Here is a 19,587-nt window from a genome sequence, read left to right on the forward strand (position 1 = left end):
TAAACCACATGCATTCGCGGTGGGCCCAACTGAGTTTACTCAGTACACAATCCGGTTTTAGAGCCAATCCGCGCGCGCCCACGACCCCAATCCCTAAAATTTCTCCCTCCCTCCCTCCCTGTCTCTCCCTCTCTGCAATCCGTCCGCGCTCTCTCTCTCTCTCTCTCTCTCTCTCTCTCGTCAGTAGCTAATCCTCATCCCCCTCTCCTCTCTCTCTCGCCCTCCTCTTCTCCCTTCCTCCCTCCCTCCCTCTCTCACTCTCTCTCTCTCTCTCAACCTGTCAATGGCTAATCGGCGTTCCCTCTCTCAACCTGTCAGTAGCTTATCCGCGTCCCCCTCTCCTCTCTCTCTCTCTCGCCCTCCTCTTTCTACTCCAAACCCTAACCCATCATCCACCGACGATGTCCATAGTCTTCCCCATCGGCGGTAGCAGCGGATCAGGTCCCAATGCATGGCCGCCCAACCTCTATCAACAACAGCTACCGTCAAATCGAAGGTACTCTCTCTCGATCTCTCTTCCTTCATCTCTGTCTATCTCACTTCCCCTTTCGATTTGGGGATTTTAGGTCTTACAGATTTGGGGATTTTAGGGCTTACATATTTGGGGATTTTAGGGCTTACAGATTTTAGGGATTTTAGGGCTTACAGATTTGGGGATTTTAGGGCTTACAGATTTAGGGATTTGAGAACCAGAGTTGTTGGCCTGATGGAAAGCTTGGATCTAATCAGGGCAAAACTCAGTTGGTGATTATTATGAAACTTTAATTGGGTTTCATGTTTTCCTGGTAACATGCATAGTTTTGAATTGGGGATGGTGTTGCCTATGTGATTTGTGAGAGGCCGTCGATCTGTTTGAGTGTTTTGCTGCTGATTTTGCAATGGGTTTTGGTGATTTTCAATGATTTTGGTCTCTAATGATTTTTCCTTTGATTCTCATGGTAAAGTTGTATTTTGATTTGGGAATTAGACCATGGATGGAGCATATTCGTAAATCACACTTACCAGATAATCCTAACTGTCAAATGCCATTGAATGGGCTGTTGAAAGAACACATTTAGCAGTCCAAATTCATCATGTGAAATCAGGTGGTTAAGATCATCAGATCAGTGTGATTTTTGAACTGCTTCCATGCATGCCATGTTATGTTGAATGAGCAACAGCTTACCATGTTCTAGCTCTTTGCTTTTGAATAATGTTTGTGTATAAACCTTTTCGAAGGGCTTCGTGTCCAGCAATGGAATGTCCTGGTACTGACTAGCTCATTTATGCAAAATGCTGCAAAATATGGGAAATTTTCATTGTAATGATGATGATTATGATGATTTATTTGCTATTGTACCTGGTTATGACAATTGGTTTGGGTGTTTATATAGAAAGTAATGAGAGATTTATTTTTTTTATGAGCTTTGTTAATGACAAAGCTAGAAAATGTAGCTTTTTTTTTTAGTAAAAACTTTGATACTCTGGCAGAGTGTGATGGTTGATATGCAGATAAAGGACCCATACAGTACATGGAAGATGAGCACTTATGTATAGATAATCTACTTGAACATCTTGGAGAAGTTGCAAATTTCCCATCACCAGGGGCTTCCTATGGGGTGAGTAACATAAATACTGCTGATGCATCTTCCGATTTGTCATTGGTTGTTAATTTGCCATACCATTCATCCTCATCTGGTACAATAAAATCATGGTATGGCTAGACGCTTACTTTTATGGCTAATGAAGATAAATGGTGTAATTTATTTTATATTTTCAGTTTCTTTACTAATTTCATTCAATCATGATCATGGAACCTCTTATTTTCTATCATTGAAATTTAAGAGATAATTGGGGAACAAAACATTTGGTGGATTTGCACCCGTTCATTGATTATGAAGATGATTATGATGATAGATTATGTTGGAGATTTTGTTTGAGTTTCAGTACATTTAAGGATGGGAAAGTTTCAAGTTCTTTTATTGGTAGTTCCACATGTTGCATATCAGTTGGGTTAGCTTAAAACAAAGAGACATGGTGATAACCCTCCTGCTTATGAGTTGATAGTTTTGGAACTCAAAAGAGTTGTATGCATTTAGGTTCTAGTTAAAATTGCCAAGGCCACAGTACAATTATCAGTCACCTTTGTTTCATGAACCAAGTCTCCAACATGCCTTACATGCGTCAAATCGCTTAGATACATCTTGATTTTTCAGTTGGTATTGCAATGGGTAAGCTAATGTCATACTGCGGGTTCCAAATACCTTAAGTAAAGATCTCTCTCTCTCTCTCTCTTTTCTTTTTTTTTTAAACCTCATTTGGGTTCCTGATAAAATTACAATGGTCAGCCTAAAATGGTCAATCCACCTTACTCTTATGAACCAATCTCATACATGGTAGAGTGAGATTCTACTGCTTTTCTTACCAATCTTTTTTTTTTTTTTCATGTCCGCTCTTTTATGTGTATCTTTGACCTGTCTCAATTTTCTTGGATGGATGATGAATGTATTTGTGAATGTAAATGAAAATAAAGAATTTATAACATATAACCTATTCTCAAATCCCAAAACCTATAACCTAAACCTTAACCTAAACCTAAACCTAAACCTATAACCTAATGCTATAACCTATAACCTAAACCTAAACCTGAAACCCAAATGTAAACCCAATCTTGAACCCGAACCCGATTTCCTAAACTTAAAACTTGACGTATTCTCAAATCCCTAAACTTAAACCTACACCTAATCCTAATCTCAACTCCCTAACCTAAAACCTAAACTCAATTCCCTAAACCTTAACCTATAACCTAACATAAACCTAAACCTATAACCTACACTTATAACTTAAACCTAAACATATAACTTAAACCTATAACTTTAACCTAAACATAAAACCTAGACCTAAACCTATAACCTATTCATATAACCTAAACCTAAACTTATAACTTAAACTTATAACCTTAACCTAAACATAAAACCTAAACCTAAACCTATTCTTATAACCTAAACCTATTCTTATAACCTAAACCTATTCTCAAATCCCAAAACCTATAACCTAAACCTTAACCCGAACCCGAACCCGATTTCCTAAACCTAAACCTACACCTATTCTCAATTCCCTAAGCCTTAACCTATAACCTAACCTAAACCTAAACCTATAACCTACACTTATAACCTAAACCTATAATCTTAACCTAAACTTAAAACCTAACCTAAACCTTAACCTATAACCTATAACCTAAACCTAAACCTTAACCTATAACCTAAACTTATAACCTTTACCTAAACTTGTAACCTTAACCTAAACCTATTCTCAAATCCCAACCAGAAACGATTTGAGACGACATTCAGTGATACTTTGCTAAATATGAAATTTATGACCTATAGTAACTTGGTTAATTAAAAAGAACTACGTATTAGCTTGATCCCAATTTGACTTTTTGGATACATAGGCAGCCGTTCGTAATGTACTAGAATATCGGTACAGCCACAAATCTTTTTTCTCCTTTGAATTGTAATAGACTGTATCGGTTGAATTTTTTCATGTCATACAGGTTGTGGCTATCAAAGATATAATATCACCTCCTTATAGGGAAACATTTAATGATGTGTATAGGTAAATTCATTTTTTCTTATTCCTTATATTGTTTTTCAGTTCTATTTGTGTTGGTTTCAGAGTACAGGTAGCAATAGAAAGTGTTGGTCGATTGTCGCTTATGGACAAAGGGATGAGTAACCAATAATACGAATATGAGAGGCCTTCCCCAGGTATCCAAATGCTTTTAGATATAATTATGTTGTTTTTAAATGTATTAGATCGAAATTGATGGAGCAGACCCGGATGTGCGTCGAAGCTATCCGGATGTTGAGCGGGGGTCCCTGGAAGGTGAGAACCGCTGTTATGACCATGATGAAGCTGTCCATTTTCTATGGACAGCATTGGAGTGGCCTGACCATTTGGACAGGCCATGTTTATATATTAACTCGAAATTGATGGAGCAGACCCGGATGTGCGTCGGAGCTATCCGGATGTTAAGCGGTGGTCCCTGGAAGGTGGGAACCGTTATGACCATGATGAAGTTCTTCATTGGACAGCATTGGAGGGGCCTGGCCATTTGGACATGCCGTGTTTATGTATTTGATCAAAAATAATGGAGCAGACCCGGATGTGCGTCGGAGCTATTCGGAAGAGCGGGGTTCCCTGGAAAGAGAGAACCGCTATTATGACCATTATGGACAGCATTGGAAGGGCTTGGCATTTGTGTCGGATGACCGTGTTTATATCTGTATTTGCAGGGACCATACCCTTAACCTAAACCAAAACCTATGACCTAAAACCTTAACCTATAACCTAAACCTCAACCTTAACCTAAACCTAAACCTAAACCTAAAACTTAAATGTATTCTCAAATTCTTAAACCTAAACCTACACTTAATCCTAATCTTAAATCCCTAACCTAAACCTATGCCTAAACTTGAAAACCCAAACATAAACCCAATCCCGAACCCGAACCTAAACCTTAACCTTAACCTATTCTCAATTCCCTAAACCTATATCTTATAACCTAAACCTAAACCTTAACCTATACCTATAACCTTAACCTAAACCTAAACCTTAACCTTAACCTAAAACCTAAACCTAAATCAAAACATATAACTAAAACCAAAACCTATATCCTAAACCCGAACGCATTCTCAAATCCTATAATCCATAATCTAAACCTAAACCTAAACCTAAACCTATAACCTATAACCTAAACCAAAACCTATAACCTAAACCAAAGCCAAAACCTATAGCTTAAACCTGAACCCATTCTCAAATCCAAAAACCTATAACCTAAACCGTTAACTTATAACCTAAATCAAAAGCTATAACCTAAACCAAACCAAACCTAAACCTAAAATCTAAACCTAAACCTATAACCTAAACTCAAATCCCTAAACCTAAACCTATACCTAATCCTATAACATAAACTCAAATCCCTAAACCTTAACTTATAACCTAACCTAAACCTATACTTATAACCTAAAACTATTCTCAAATCCCAAAACCTATAACCTAAACCTAACATTTCCCTAAACCTATAACCTAAACTCAATTCCCTAAACCTAAACCTAGACCTAAACCTATACCTATAGCCTAAACTCATATTCTTAAACCTTAACCTATAAGCTAACCTAAACCTATACTTATAACCTAAAACTATTCCCAAATCCCAACACCTATAACCTAAACCTAAGTTTTCCCTAAACCTATAAGCTAAACTCAATTCCCTAAAGCTAAACCTATACCTAATCCTAATCTCAACTCCCTAACCTAAACCTAAACATAAACTTGAAAACTCAAACTTAAACCCAATCCCGAACCTGAACCCGATTTCCTAAACCTAAACCATAACCCATTCTCAAATCCAAAAACCTATAACCTAAACCTAAACCAAAACCAAAACTTATAACCTAAACCCGAACCCATTCTCAAATTCCAAAACCTATAACCTAAACATAAACCTTAACCTAAACCTATAACCTATAACAAAAATCAAAACATAAACCTAAACCTAAAACCTAAACCTATAACCTATAACCTAAATCAAAACCTATTACCTTTCCCTAAACCTTAACCTAAACCTAAACTTGAAAATCCAAACCTATAACCTTAACCTAAACCTATAACCTATAGCCTTAACCTAAACATATCACCTATAACCTAAACCTAAACCTAAAACCTAAATATATTCTCAAATCCCTAAACCTAAACCTACACCTAATCCTAATCTCAACTCCCTCACCTAAACCTAAACCTAAACTTGAAAACCAAAACCTAAACCTGATCCCGAACCCGAACTCGATTTCTTAAACCTAAACCTTAACCTATTCTTAATTCCCTAAACATATAGCTTATAACCTAAACTTAAACCTAAACCTAAACCTTAACCTAAACCTATAACCTATAGCATAAACCTAAACTTGTAACCTATAACCTAGACCTAAACCTAAAACCTAAATGTATTCTCAAATCCTTAAACCTAAATTTAAACCTAAACCTAAACCTTAACCTAAACCTATAGCCTATAGCCTTAACCTAAACCTATAACCTATAACCTAAACATAAACCTAAAATCTAAATGTATTCTCAAATCCCTAAACCTAAACCTAAACCTACACCTAATCCTAATCTCAACTCCTTAACCTAAACCTAAACCTAAACTGAAAACTTAAACCTAAACCCGATCCCGAACCCGAACCCAATTTCCTAAACCTAAACCTTAACCTATTCTCAATTCCCTAAACCTATAGCTTATAACCTAAACTTAAACCTAAACCTAAACCTTAACCTAAACCTATAGCCTATAACATAAACCTAAACCTAAACCTAAACCTGTAACCTATAACCTAAATCTAAACCTAAACCTAAAACCTAAATATATTCTCAAATCCTTAAACCTAAACCTAAACCTTAACCTAAACCTATAACCTATACCCTTAACCTAAACATGTAATCTATAACCTAAACCTAAGCCTAAAACCTAAATGTATTCTCAAATCCCTAAACCTAAACCTATACCTAATCCTAATATCAACTCCCTAACCTAAACCTAAACCTAAACTTGAAAATCCAAACCTAAACCCGATCCCGAACCCGAACCCGATTTCCTAAACATAAACCTTAACCTATTCTCAATTCCCTAAACCTATTGCTTATAACCTAAACTGAAACCTAAACCTATACCTAAACCTAAACCTATAACCTAAACATAAACCTAAAACCTAAATGTATTCTCAAATCCGTAAACCTAAACCTACACCTAATCCTAATCTAAACTTTCTAACATAAACCTAAACCTAAACTTGATAACCCAAACCTAAACCCGATCTTGAATCCGAACCCGATTTCCTAAACCTAAACCTATTCTCAATTCCCTAAACCTATTGCTTATAACCTAAACCGAAACCTAAACATATACCTTAACTTAAACCTAAACCTATAACCTATAACCTTAACCTAAACCTAAACCTATAACCTAAATGTATTCTCAAATCCCTAAACCTAAACCTAAACCTACACTTAATCCTAGTCTCAACTTCCTAACCTAAACTTGAAAACCAAAACCTAAACCCGATCCTGAACCCGAACCCGAACCCGAACCCGATTTCCTAAACCTAAACCTTAACCTATTCTCAATTCCCTAAATCTATTGCTTATAACCTAAACCTATACCTTAACCTAAACCTCTAACCTAAAACCTAAACATAAACCTAAAACCTAAATGTATTCTCAAATCCCTAAACCTAAACCTACACCTAATCCTAATCTCAACTCCCTAACCTAAACCTAAACCTAAACTTGAAAATTCAAACCTAAACCCGATCCAGAACCCGAACCCGATTTCCTCAACCTAAACCTTAACCTATTCTCAATTCCCTAAACCCATTGCTTATAACCTAAATCGAAACCTAAACCTATACCTTAACCTAAACCTATAACCTATAACCTAAACATAAACCTATAACATAAATGTATTCTCAAATCCCGAAACTTAAACCTACACCTAATCCTAATCTCAACTCCCTAACCTAAACCTAAACTCAAACCCGAACCCGATTTCCTAAACCTAAACCTTAACCTATTCTCAATTCCCTAAACCTATAGCTTATAACCTAAACTTAAACTTAAACCTTAACCTAAACCTATAACCTATAGCATAAACCTAAACCTAAACCTAAACCCGTAACCTATAACCTAAACCTAAACCCAAAACCTAAATATATTCTCAAATCCTTAAACCTAAATCTAAACCTTAACCTAAACCTATAACCTAAACCTGTAACCGATAACCTAAATATAAACTTAAAACCTAAATGTATTCTCAAATCCCTAAACCTAAACCTACACCTAATCTTAATCTCAACTCCCTAACCTAAACCTAAACCTAAACTTGAAAACTAAAACCTGAACCCGATTCCGAACCCGAACCCGATTTCCTAAACCTAAACCTTAACCTATTCTCAATTCCCAAAACCTATAGCTTATAACCTAAACTTAAACCTTAACCTAAACCTTAACCTAAACCTATAGCCTATAGCATAAACCTAAACCTAAACCTAAACCTAAACCTAAAACCTAAATGTATTCTCAAATCCTTAAACCTAAACCTAAACCTTAACCTAAACCTATAACCTATAGCCTTAACCTAAACATATAACCTATAACCTAAACCTAAGCCTAAAACCTAAATGTATTCTCAAATTCCTAAACATAAACCTATACCTAATCCTAATATCAACTCTCTAACCTAAACCTAAACCTAAACTTGAAAATCTAAACCTAAACCCGATCCCGAACCCGAACTTGATTTCCTAAACCTAAACCTTAACCTATTCTCAATTCCCTAAACCTATTGCTTATAACCTAAACCGAAACCTAAACCTATACCTAAACTTAAACCTAAACCTAAACCTATAACCTATAACCTAAACATAAACCTATAACCTAAATGTATTCTCAAATCCCTAAACCTAAACCTACACCTAATCCTAATCTAAACTTTCTAACCTAAACCTAAACCTAAACTTGATAACCCAAACCTAAACCCGATCCTGAACCCGAACCCGATTTCCTAAACCTAAACCTTAACCTATTCTCAATTCCCTAAACTTATTGCTTATAACCTAAATCGAAACCTAAACCTATACCTTAACCTAAACCTAAACTTATAACCTATAGCCTATAACCTTAACCTAAACCTAAAACCTAAATGTATTATCAAATCCCTAAACCTAAACCTAAACCTATACCTAATCCTAATCTCAACTCCCTAACCTAAACCTAAACCTAAACTTGAAAACTCAAATCTAAACCCGATCCCGAACCCGAACCCGATTTCCTAAACCTAAACCTTAGCCTATTCTCAATTCCCTAAACCTATAGCTTATAACCTAAACTGAAACCTAAACCTATACCTAAACCTAAACCTATAACCTATAACCTATAACCTAAACATAAACTTAAAACCTAAATGTATTCTCAAATCCCTAAACCTAAACCTAAACCTACACCTAATCCTAATCTCAACTCGCTAACTTAAATCTAAACCTAAACTTGAAAACCAAAACCTAAACCCGATCCCCAACCCGAACCCGAACCCGATTTCCTAAACCTAAACCTTAACCTATTCTCAATTCCCTAAACCTATTGCTTATAACTTAAACCTATACCTTAACCTAAACTTATAACCTATAACCTAAAAATAAACCTAAAACCTAAATGTATTCTCAAATCTCTAAACCTAAACCTACACCTAATCCTAATCTCAACTCCCTAACCTAAACCAAACCTAAACTTGAAAACTCAAACCTAAACCCGATCCCGAACCCGAACCCGATTTCCTCAACCTAAACCTTAACCTATTCTCAATTCCCTAAACCCATTGCTTATAACCTAAACCGAAACCTAAACCTATACCTTAACCTAAACCTATAACCTATAACCTAAACATAAACCTATAACCTAAATGTATTCTCAAATCCCTAAACCTAAACTTACACCTAATCCTAATCTCAACTCCCTAACCTAAACCTAAACCTAAACTTGAAAACTCAAACCTAAACTCAATCCCGAACCTGAACCCGATTTCCTAAACCTAAACCTTAATGTATTCTCAAATCCCTAAACCTAAGCCTACACCTAATCCTAATCTCAACTCCCTAACCTAAACCTAAACCTAAACTTAAAACCAAAACCTAAACCCGATCCTGAACCCGAACCCGATTTCCTAAACCTAAACCTTAACCTAAACCTAAAACCTAAATGTAATCTCGAATCCCTAAACCTAAACCTACACCTAATCCTAATCTCTACTCCCTAACCTAAACCTAAACCTAAACTTGAAAACCCAAACCTAAACCCGATCTCGAACCCGAACCCGATTTCCTAAACCTAAACCTTAACCTATTCTCAATTCCCTAAACCTTTATCTTGTAACCTAAACCTAAGCCTAAAGCTATACCTAAACCTGTAACCTATAACTTAAACCTAAACCTAAAACCTATTGCTTATAAGCTAAACCTAAACCTAAACCTAAACCTAGACCTTAACCTAAACCTAAATGTATTCTCAAATCCCTAAACCTAAACCTACACCTAATCCTAATCTCAACTCCCTATTCCAAACCTATAACCAGATCCCGAACCCGAACCCGATTTCCTAAACCTAAACGTTAACCTATAACCTAACATAAACCTAAACCTATTACCTGCACTTATAACCTAAACCTATAACCTAAACATAAGCCTAAAACCTAAACTTAAACCTAAAATCGAAATGTATTTTCAAATCCTTGAACCTAAACCTACACCTAATCCTAATCTCAACTCCCTAACTTAAACTTGCTAACCCAAACCTAAATCCGATCCCGAACTCGGATCCGATTTCCTAAACCTAAACCTTAACCTTAACCTATTCTCAATTCCCTAAAGCTATAACCTATATACTATAACCTATAACTAAAACCTAAACCTTAACCTAAACCTATAACCTAAGCCTAAACCTTAACCTAAACCAAAACCAAAACCTATAACCTAAACCTTAACCTATAACCTATACCTATAACCTAAACTTATAACTTATAACCTAAAACCTAATCCTAAACCTAAACCTAAAACCTAACACCTAAAACCTAAAACCTAAACCTAAACCTATTTTAATGATCGGTTTTATTTTTAAAAAGTGCTCACTTTTTTAGAAGAAGTATATGCAATTCTTCATGATTCTGAATTATAATGTTTTGTTGGTTTAATATTTTTTTTTTCAGGTGAAAGACACAAAAAGAAAATTGTTGCTGATTTTTTTTCTTTTTTTATTTATGATGTTAAACTTATATATATTTATGTGTGGATGAATGTAATGTGGATAAGATTGCTTGTGTTTGGATGGATGTAGTTTATGTTTGGATGAATGTAGTTTATGTTGGATTTACGTAGTTTGGGTTTAGATGGATGTAGTTTATGTTTGGATGAATGTAGTTTATGTTGGATTTACGTAGTTTAGGTTTAGATGGATGTGAATGTGAATATGATGAAATATATTATATAACAGGTGTATATCAGGAAGAATATGATGATGTAGCAGGTGTAGAATGACCCTCTTATAAGGGACGGTTCATGATAGTCCTTTTTTAGGACGGTTCATGACCGTCCTTTTAAAGGACAGTCTGTGGCCGTCCTTTGAAGGCCCATAAGAGACGGACCATGACAGTCCTTTTTAAGGATGGTCATGGACCGTCCTTAAAAAGGACGGTCTATGGCTGTCCTTTAAAGGCTCATCAGAGACGGTCTACGACAGTCTTTTTTAAGGACAGTCCATGACCGTCATTTTAAAGGACGGTCGATGGCCGTCCTTTAAAGGCTCATAAGAGACTGTCCGAGACCGTCCTTTTTAAGACGGTTCACGACCGTCCTTTTTTAGGATGGTCCATGACCGTCTTTTTTTCGTCAATAAAAATGACAGTTTTCGACCGTCCTTTAAGTAATACGACACATCAAAATTTGACGGCCCTTGCGATGGTCCATGACCGTCCTTTTTGGTCGTTTGAGACGGTTTTGGACCGTCTTTTTTTCACAGTTTTAGCGTAGTGATAACTTTTGATGCTAACAAGGTTTTAATAGTGAAAATAATTATTCCTACTGATTCCTATGGTGTGGTCCACTTGAGCTTTTGGTAAGCATAAATTTGGGTTCAACCACTAAATGAGCCGGAAAAATGGTTGGATGGCATAAATAAACTACATACATTAATGGTGCGCCCAATAGTTGTACGATGAAAGCATATGCAATCCCTGATTTTTTAGATTTTGGCCTATATGACCAAAAATGATCTTGCAAAACGGAGGGTCGACAGGATAAATTTCTGAAAAATATCATGGTAGCCCCACCTAGCTAACTTGTCGTGGCAAGCAATCGGCCTCCAAGTCAACCTGGGGACACGTCTCAAGGCCGTGCATAAAAGGGCGTATAAAGCGTGCATTAAAAGCATCCGGCACTTTGTCCCATTAACGTCCACATATGGACGGGACAGATGTCATCAACAACATGTTGACCTTTTTTCACCGACGTACCTCTAGTAACAGTTGGGATCGGGACTCTACACGATGCGCTCCCTATCATCAATGGTACAGGCTAAAAATTCGCTTTAAATAGATGGTCCTAAATGTCGATTGACGGATGGCTAGGATTGCCCTGTTACTGTGATTTGTGAACACGTCAACCATATAAGCTAGAAACCACTAGCTAGAGGGTCTTGATGCATGGCCTATATATCCTTTTCATGTGAACACTGTAAGGAGGTCTGGCCTACTGGTTGTAGCTTAATTTTTACTGTTCCAAAGGAAAGAAGAACAATCGAAAATTCACGAGGAAAGGATCTAGACAGTGACTCTTCAAATGCCATTGAACAATAAAATAGAAACGGATGAATAATTGCAGAAGAAATTAAGAGAGCAAAACATCACCTCACACCAATTAAACTAAATTAAATCTATCAATTTACTTTTTCTTAGTTTATACTAGGGAAAACAAAAATATCATCTTGATCCAAAACTTCTATATTCCTCGGGAGGTTTTCAATGGCATGCATTCAATTCCTACTGAGTCCAATGATGTGGTCCATGTGATATTTGGATATGTTTTAATATTGGCCTCATGACCTAAAATGAGCTGGAAAATTGGATAGATGGTGTGGATGAGAGCTCCACAAAGTTTTCTTAGTAGCCTACTGAGTTACTCAATACATAATCCGCGTCCAATGGAAAAACGTTTACTTGATTAGGAGATTAGATCATCATCGTTTTATGTTGTATGGGTCATTGCAGTATTTTTATTTCCCGTTCATTCGCAGGCCACACAAAAAGGTCAGGATATTTCATCATAAAAATGTTTTAAAATTAATAGGGTCCAATTGATCAATGGTCTAGATGACCAAGCCTTAAACGCTACTAAGATGAACTAAACGCACCCCCATGCTATGTGTATCTACCTCTAGGATCATCTATCATCCTCGACCCAAGACTCTACTTTATCCTAAAATTTTCACTCCTATATAGGTGGGGCCCTTGGGTCTGCAGTCCAAACCATTGGTATATTTCTCCTCACCGTGGAGGGAAAACAAGCCAAAGATCTCCTCAGTGGGAGAATCCTAACCTTTGAGAAATAAGGAAAAGGTCCATATTCAATGGAAAAATGTCCTAACATCCGTGGAAGCAAATCCTATGATTATTTTAGGGTTTCTGCTTGCCCCACAAAATAGACTCTCTTAAATATTTATTTTTTTAGAATTCAAATCTTTAATTTGATTTTTTATTGGACGAAAATGCTCTTCGGCCTTCTTTTCCATACCTTTTTTTTATCGCTATTCTTCAACTTACTCTTCTTTTACTATTACACTCAAACGGTCTTTTGTGTTTTTTTATGATTATTTCTGTTAGAAATTCATTTTTTCTTTTTACTTGTTATAATAAAATTGACTTGTTTGGGATGAAAATGAAAGGTAAAAATATTATAAAATTTTCACTTTTAAAATGGGAGTTTTTCTTTTTTCTTCAAGATATTTTACACAGATTGATCTTTTGCCAATAAATAAATAGGAAAAAAAAAAAGAAGAGATATTTAAAAAATTCACTTTTAGAAGATGGGTTTTTCTTTTTTCAAAAAAAAAATTCATTTATATAGGTTTGCCTAGAAATAAACTGCTAAAATGAGATGAAAAATATCAAAAACTCTATTTTTACTAAATGAGTTTTTCTTCTTTCTTCAAAAGATTACGCTTAGATGGGCCTTTTATCAAGAGCTGAACTTTTGAACCTAATATTACCTCTTGTAATACATAGCGCTTATTTGGATGTAGGTAAAGTTGTGTTGCAATTAGTAATCCATGACATGTTGTCAGGATTTGTTGGGCATGGACATACTGTTATTGATTAATTATCATGTCTCTTGTTTGTTAACACCTTGGAATAAGGATATGATAGATTATGATACATGTGAGGAACTTAAAATTTTAATTTGTTAAACTACGACATTTACACATATTTCACACTAACACCTATTACATTTTTCAGTACTTGAATATTAATGGCAGCACAATTGCACATGTTACCTGAACTTCAAGGGTCATGCTAACACATTGGAATATATGTCATGCATATGCACCACTAAGTGTGATCATTATTTATTCAAAATCATAAAACATCATTGACAAGTATACCCAATTCATAATCCCACAATTAACTATTTATGACTACTTGCCAAAAAGGGTTATGATTCTACTGCACTAAAAAGTTGAGTAACCATTGAACATACATGGCAATTGCTTGTTGCGATGCAACTTTGTCCAAATCCAAATAACTCCTTAAGACCTATTTGATTTCGAGACTGTGTAAACATTTTCCTTATAAATCAAGCCCAACCCATTTTTCAGAATCCACTCTTATATATAGCAACGCTGCTAACTATAATTATGAAATCTTTTTCCCTTCTTTTCCTCTTATCAAACAGATAGATTTTCAACATTGAAGTCTTGGTATCGATCCGTAGTGGAGTTGGCTAACAGTGAAGTGTCAACCGGCAGTGGAGTGTACTAACAAGCTAACAAAAAAATTATAATTAAAAAAAAAAAAAAAAAAACAAATGGGATTCTCACATGTATAGTTGAGGCTTGGCACTTTGTGGTCTGGTCCATTGAATATACAACGCCCGGGGGAATGTACCATTTGTGACTTTCTCACCAACCCTTCTTTATGGTGATGTGTCCTACATAAGTAACATGTGGAAAAGATGGTATGATATCACAAGTTGTGGGGCCCTTGTCTGCCTGCCGAAAATATCATTCTCTAAAAGAGAATTGATCATAAGCTTGTGATAGGTCACTAGTTATATCACTGATTAGAAAATTAATTCATGACCATATGCATCCGAAGATTTCAATCGTAAACATATTTCTCTAATGTTGGCCGTCCAATCCGATCATCAAGTGTGCCACATCTATGATAAATTGCAAATAATTGTTTAATTCGTAATTGCATTATTGCATTATTTAAATAGAATTTATATAAAAAGATATAATTAGTCTTAGGCAGCTTTTACAGAAAAAATTGACATTTCGAGATTTGCTACAATTACAAGGACAATACCATTAACATAGATCTACAGATCTATGACCAAAAATATTCACGTGGTGTTTTTTTTTCTTTTTTTCTTTTTTTACTCTCTTTCTTTTAAGGGAACAAAGAAGAGCACATGAGCCTACATGATTCACTCAAACATGCAAATCCAATCAAAACCTAACGATTTGAGAGAAACCCATGTCCCATTACCCTCTATCTTCCAATCCCAACCCTTGTGTTTTTTTTTTTTAGTCCCACCCCATGCATAAGGCCCACCTCAATTAAACAACGTCAAACGAACAGGAGTTCCACTATTTATGGCCTTAATCCATTCTCTACCTTGAATGAATTTCTCCACTGTAAATGTCAAGGCCTGTTGCTTGTTAATCACCTTATAGCCAGGCCACTTTACTCTAGCACTGACAGCTGCGCCGGGCCCATCGTTGTTATATTCTCCATACTCTAGTGTCTTCAAGGCAAAATCCCCTTCCCATGGTAACCAACCGTCGGGATGGATCAGATCACCGATCGTCGTTTCCATGACAATGGTCCTTGAATACTCCTTCCAAGGTCGTCCAAGGTAGCTCTTGATCTTTTTCATGACTGGGATTAGTTTCTTATCTGGTTGGATCTTGCATTTCTGGATTACGATTCCAGTAGACTGGTGCCTATCTACCCTGCCTTGTGCGGTCACGATGTTCTGTTGATTATCCAACGGCTTCCTTACGACCATCTGGCAGTTTTGGAAAACAGCAGCCGCATCGCCGAAGATGAAATCAATGGTACCAGCGATAACACAGCTACGGTAGAACTGTCGATGTGTTTGTACATACAATGTATCTTGGTAGCCCTCCATCCGGCAGTTCAAGAAGACTGAACGGTCGGATTGGACTCTGAGGGCCACGGCCTGATGTTTGATTGCACCAGCACTGTTTCTGAATCCAATATCTTGGGCCATGAATCCATCTCCTATAGCCGCTGAAAATTTAAAAAAAAAACAAAAAAACAAAAAAATTTATATAAGATATGTACCATTTCTACATTTGGTGATCCAGACCGTAGATATGATGGACCTCACAAGTATGGAGTATGTAATCAGGATGCTGTTCAAGTTCATTCATTATAACCCAAGATCACAAATCAAGATCATACACTCACTTGGTGGACCACACATGTAGAAAAATAAATAAATAAATAAAAAGAAAAAAAGAATGTGGCTGCTGGGATTCGAGCCCAGGTCTCTACGGCCACAACGTAGAATTCTTACCACTAAACTACAGCCACAGGTTGTGCTGGTTTATATAAAATAAAATATAAATATACTATAAAATTGTATTTAAAGGAAATTGAAAAATAAAACGAGGTTCTGCATGCTCCTCTAACTCACCGAAAGTAGCAGTTTGGAAAGTCCTGGTACCATCAACGAAATTCTTGCTGCTGGTGACAATGGTCTTCCTTGATCCGTCGCCGTATATGGTCACGTTCACCATGTCCTTCGTAATAATCACTTGCTCCTCGTAAATGCCCTCTTTCACGTAAATCACGTACCTTTAAAAAAAAAAAAAATTTATAAAAAAAAACAAAAAACAAAGTCAGAAAAATTGCCATTACATCCACGTAATAAGATGTAGCAAGTTGTTTAATTGAGATAATTTAGACTCTTAACTTATTTTAAAAGATAAGTAGCTCCATTTACGATTGTTTGTCAGCCAGTTTTAGAGTCAGTTGATGCACGGCCCACCCAAGTTTGGACATTTTACAGCCATTAAAGGGCCTAGATTTGATTTCACCAAATATGGGCCTAAAAGCAGATCCAAGCCCAGTATATAAAAAATTTAATGGATCTGGGCACGACCCAAACTAACCAAAAATTTCAACCAAGTACCTGTCTTTGACTTGAATGTTCCTAATCCATCCGTCGATCAAGTGGGCCTACCATTAAAAAACAAGAAAATAGACTTTGGGCCAACCATCATCCTAAGTGCCCTATGGGCCAAGCCCATCCAAAACTAGCCCATTTCCATCAGAAGGATTAGATTTGTGTAACTGCATAAGTACATACCTTCCTGTGTATTTCTTGGGCATGGCTTTCAGTGCAGCGTTAATGGTGGTGAATTTTCCATCTTTCGCCACCACGACATTCGGCGGGGGCTTAGCTTTCTCCTTCAATAACCTACGATCCTCGGTGGACATCCAATCAGGCAGGCCACCATTGCTCGATTCCTCCTGCAGTAGGCGGGGGTGGGTGAATCCCGGTATCTCAAGTGTTGATAGAATCGACGCCGCCTCATTGATGATCGCCAGCGCATTGCTCGTCATCTTCTTGGCGCTCTTCATTCCATCCTCCATCTTGGACTTGAGATCCCCTTCTGGGAACCCATCAATACACGTCTGCTGATACGACATCACGGCACTCATCCAGTTCTTGAGATCATTAGACTTCGACGACATCTTTTCACCGTCGATGTTGGCAATTGTGCTTTCCAGCTCATCCTTAGCATGATCAAGGAGCTCATTGCAGTCTGCAATAGCTCCTTTCACCTTAGGATCATCTGTTTTGAGCTGAGATGCTTTAGCAAAGCCCTTCTTCACTTCGCCGGCAACCGCCTTGATTGAGGCCTTGATAAGATCTTTGGGGTCAGACCCAGTAGCATTTTTCAACGTAGATTCGCAATCTGTCTTATAATCTGTCGAATTACACAACAGCTTGATTACCTTTGATGATGTGGCAATTTCTTTAGTCCCTGCATTAGCTCCATTGGCCTTGGATGTGGTGGTTTTACGCGGTTGGGTGGCATGTTTTGAATGCTGGGCAACAGCAAAAGCGCCGGAGGCAAGTAGAATGAGGATGGTTAACGTTATACCAAGGCCAATGGCGATCCTCTTTCTCTTCTTTGCCTCCCTTTCGGCTCTTCGGCGCTCCGATAGGTGGCCGAAATCGAAGGCCGACATGTTTGGATGGCTTAGATTGAGGTCTCTCTGAATCCCTGCCTTGTAATCCAGCCAAGGCAGACAGAGAAGAGAGAGAGAGAGAGAAAGAGGCTGTGTTCTTCTCCCTTTTCTCTCTTTTCTGGAATGGATGTTTCTGAAGGGCTCCTTGTGGTCTTGTATTTGAAAGTTCGTTAAGGTTTTTGCGGGAAACGGGTGATTGATATTGCAACCGTCGCTTCCTCATTTCCCGCGAAAACTTTCCCGTTCTCGTTATGTTTAAAATTACTATATTACCCCTTATTCTCTTTACAAAATCCATTTCTTCGTAATAGCATCACCTGACTTGTATGGTCCTAATGCATCGCAATTGTGAATAATATGTGTTTGTACAGGTAGGACCCACATTTTGATGATCCAGACCATTGATTCAATGGGAACCACCATGGATGGATAATATCCACACAAAAAAAAAAAAAAAAATCTAGATTGGACATCAATTGCTTCCATTTTTCATTCATTTGGGTGCCAACCTAGCATGTACGTGGTACATCCGAGCTGTATATCAGATGGGATTAATCACGTAGATAATTTAGCCCTACGGTCAGGTGGGCCACACACGTATAGAATAGTGAACTATCTATAAAATTGCAATTTGTTTAGGCCGTTGGTTATTTTTCTTAGAGGTTTGACCTAGCTGGTAGTTGAATAGCCTGAATTTTTAACCATATTAGATCTATTGTGGGTCCACCTGATACCCGCTACTTGGATGTCCTACACGTGTGGCAGGTTGGGATGCGTGGTTGCACAAGCAACATACAGTTTAAAGAGTGGACGATCACATCCATCGGATCAGTTGATCTTTTGTTCATTGAATTTAGACCGCTCACAATTTTGTCTTTTAACAGTCAGGGCTAAGATCATCTTATCAAAAGTATTTTGGGTTGTGTCCAATCCATGTAGGGCAGCACAATTTGGACATTAGGATCTGTCCTGCATTCATCCGACATGTACGTTGGATATGTGCAGGTGTTTGATCTACCATGTTCCACACCATCATTTGTGAAAATTCCAAGGGCTTTACAGTCATTATAACTAAATCTAACTACATGGGGTCGAAGTGGTATTCCCCACAATGTCTAGGGGCAAAATGGTAATTTTCCGTTCAAACAACCCATTCCACCTGTGTGGCTCTCCCTACTTTGAGGGGGAGCTGGGGTTGGAATTAGCGTAAAACTAATGGAGATCATGTCTTAATTAACCTTGTTTATCTCTAACAAATCCTATTTGGAGTTTGGACCTTTTAAGGGCCATTAAGTTCCAGTGCAATCACAGCATTATAAGTTATAGTTCCTATTTTAGCATTGGGACACTTGGACAATCCAATCCATTGATCTCATTAGGTTCATCACACATTTCATGAGCTATCATTTAAATATCATACTGATCTGAAAAAATATGAAATGGTCTTTAATATAAACGGTAAAAATAATTTACAATAAAATAGGTTGATGTATCTATTTGTT

At 37.0% G+C, this 19,587-nt stretch overlaps 1 protein-coding gene and 1 non-coding gene across 2 annotated transcripts; both read right to left on the bottom strand.

The window, feature by feature from the left end:
- Positions 1 to 15,213: 15,213 nt before the first annotated feature.
- On the bottom strand, positions 15,214 to 18,632 carry LOC131227245 (pectinesterase-like). The gene is made up of 3 exons (XM_058222996.1): positions 17,196 to 18,632; positions 16,521 to 16,681; positions 15,214 to 16,111 (listed from the first exon to the last, which is right to left on the bottom strand). The coding sequence occupies exons 1-3, from the start codon at positions 18,083 to 18,085 to the stop codon at positions 15,411 to 15,413; spliced, it is 1,752 nt and encodes a 583-aa protein (XP_058078979.1). The 5' UTR covers positions 18,086 to 18,632; the 3' UTR covers positions 15,214 to 15,410.
- Positions 16,346 to 16,417, bottom strand: TRNAH-GUG (transfer RNA histidin (anticodon GUG)). Its single transcript has one exon. It is a non-coding gene; the product is annotated as a tRNA-His (tRNA).
- Positions 18,633 to 19,587: the final 955 nt, after the last annotated feature.

Source organism: Magnolia sinica, chromosome 15 (assembly GCF_029962835.1).
Source record: "Magnolia sinica isolate HGM2019 chromosome 15, MsV1, whole genome shotgun sequence".
Classification (NCBI taxonomy): domain Eukaryota; kingdom Viridiplantae; phylum Streptophyta; class Magnoliopsida; order Magnoliales; family Magnoliaceae; genus Magnolia; species Magnolia sinica.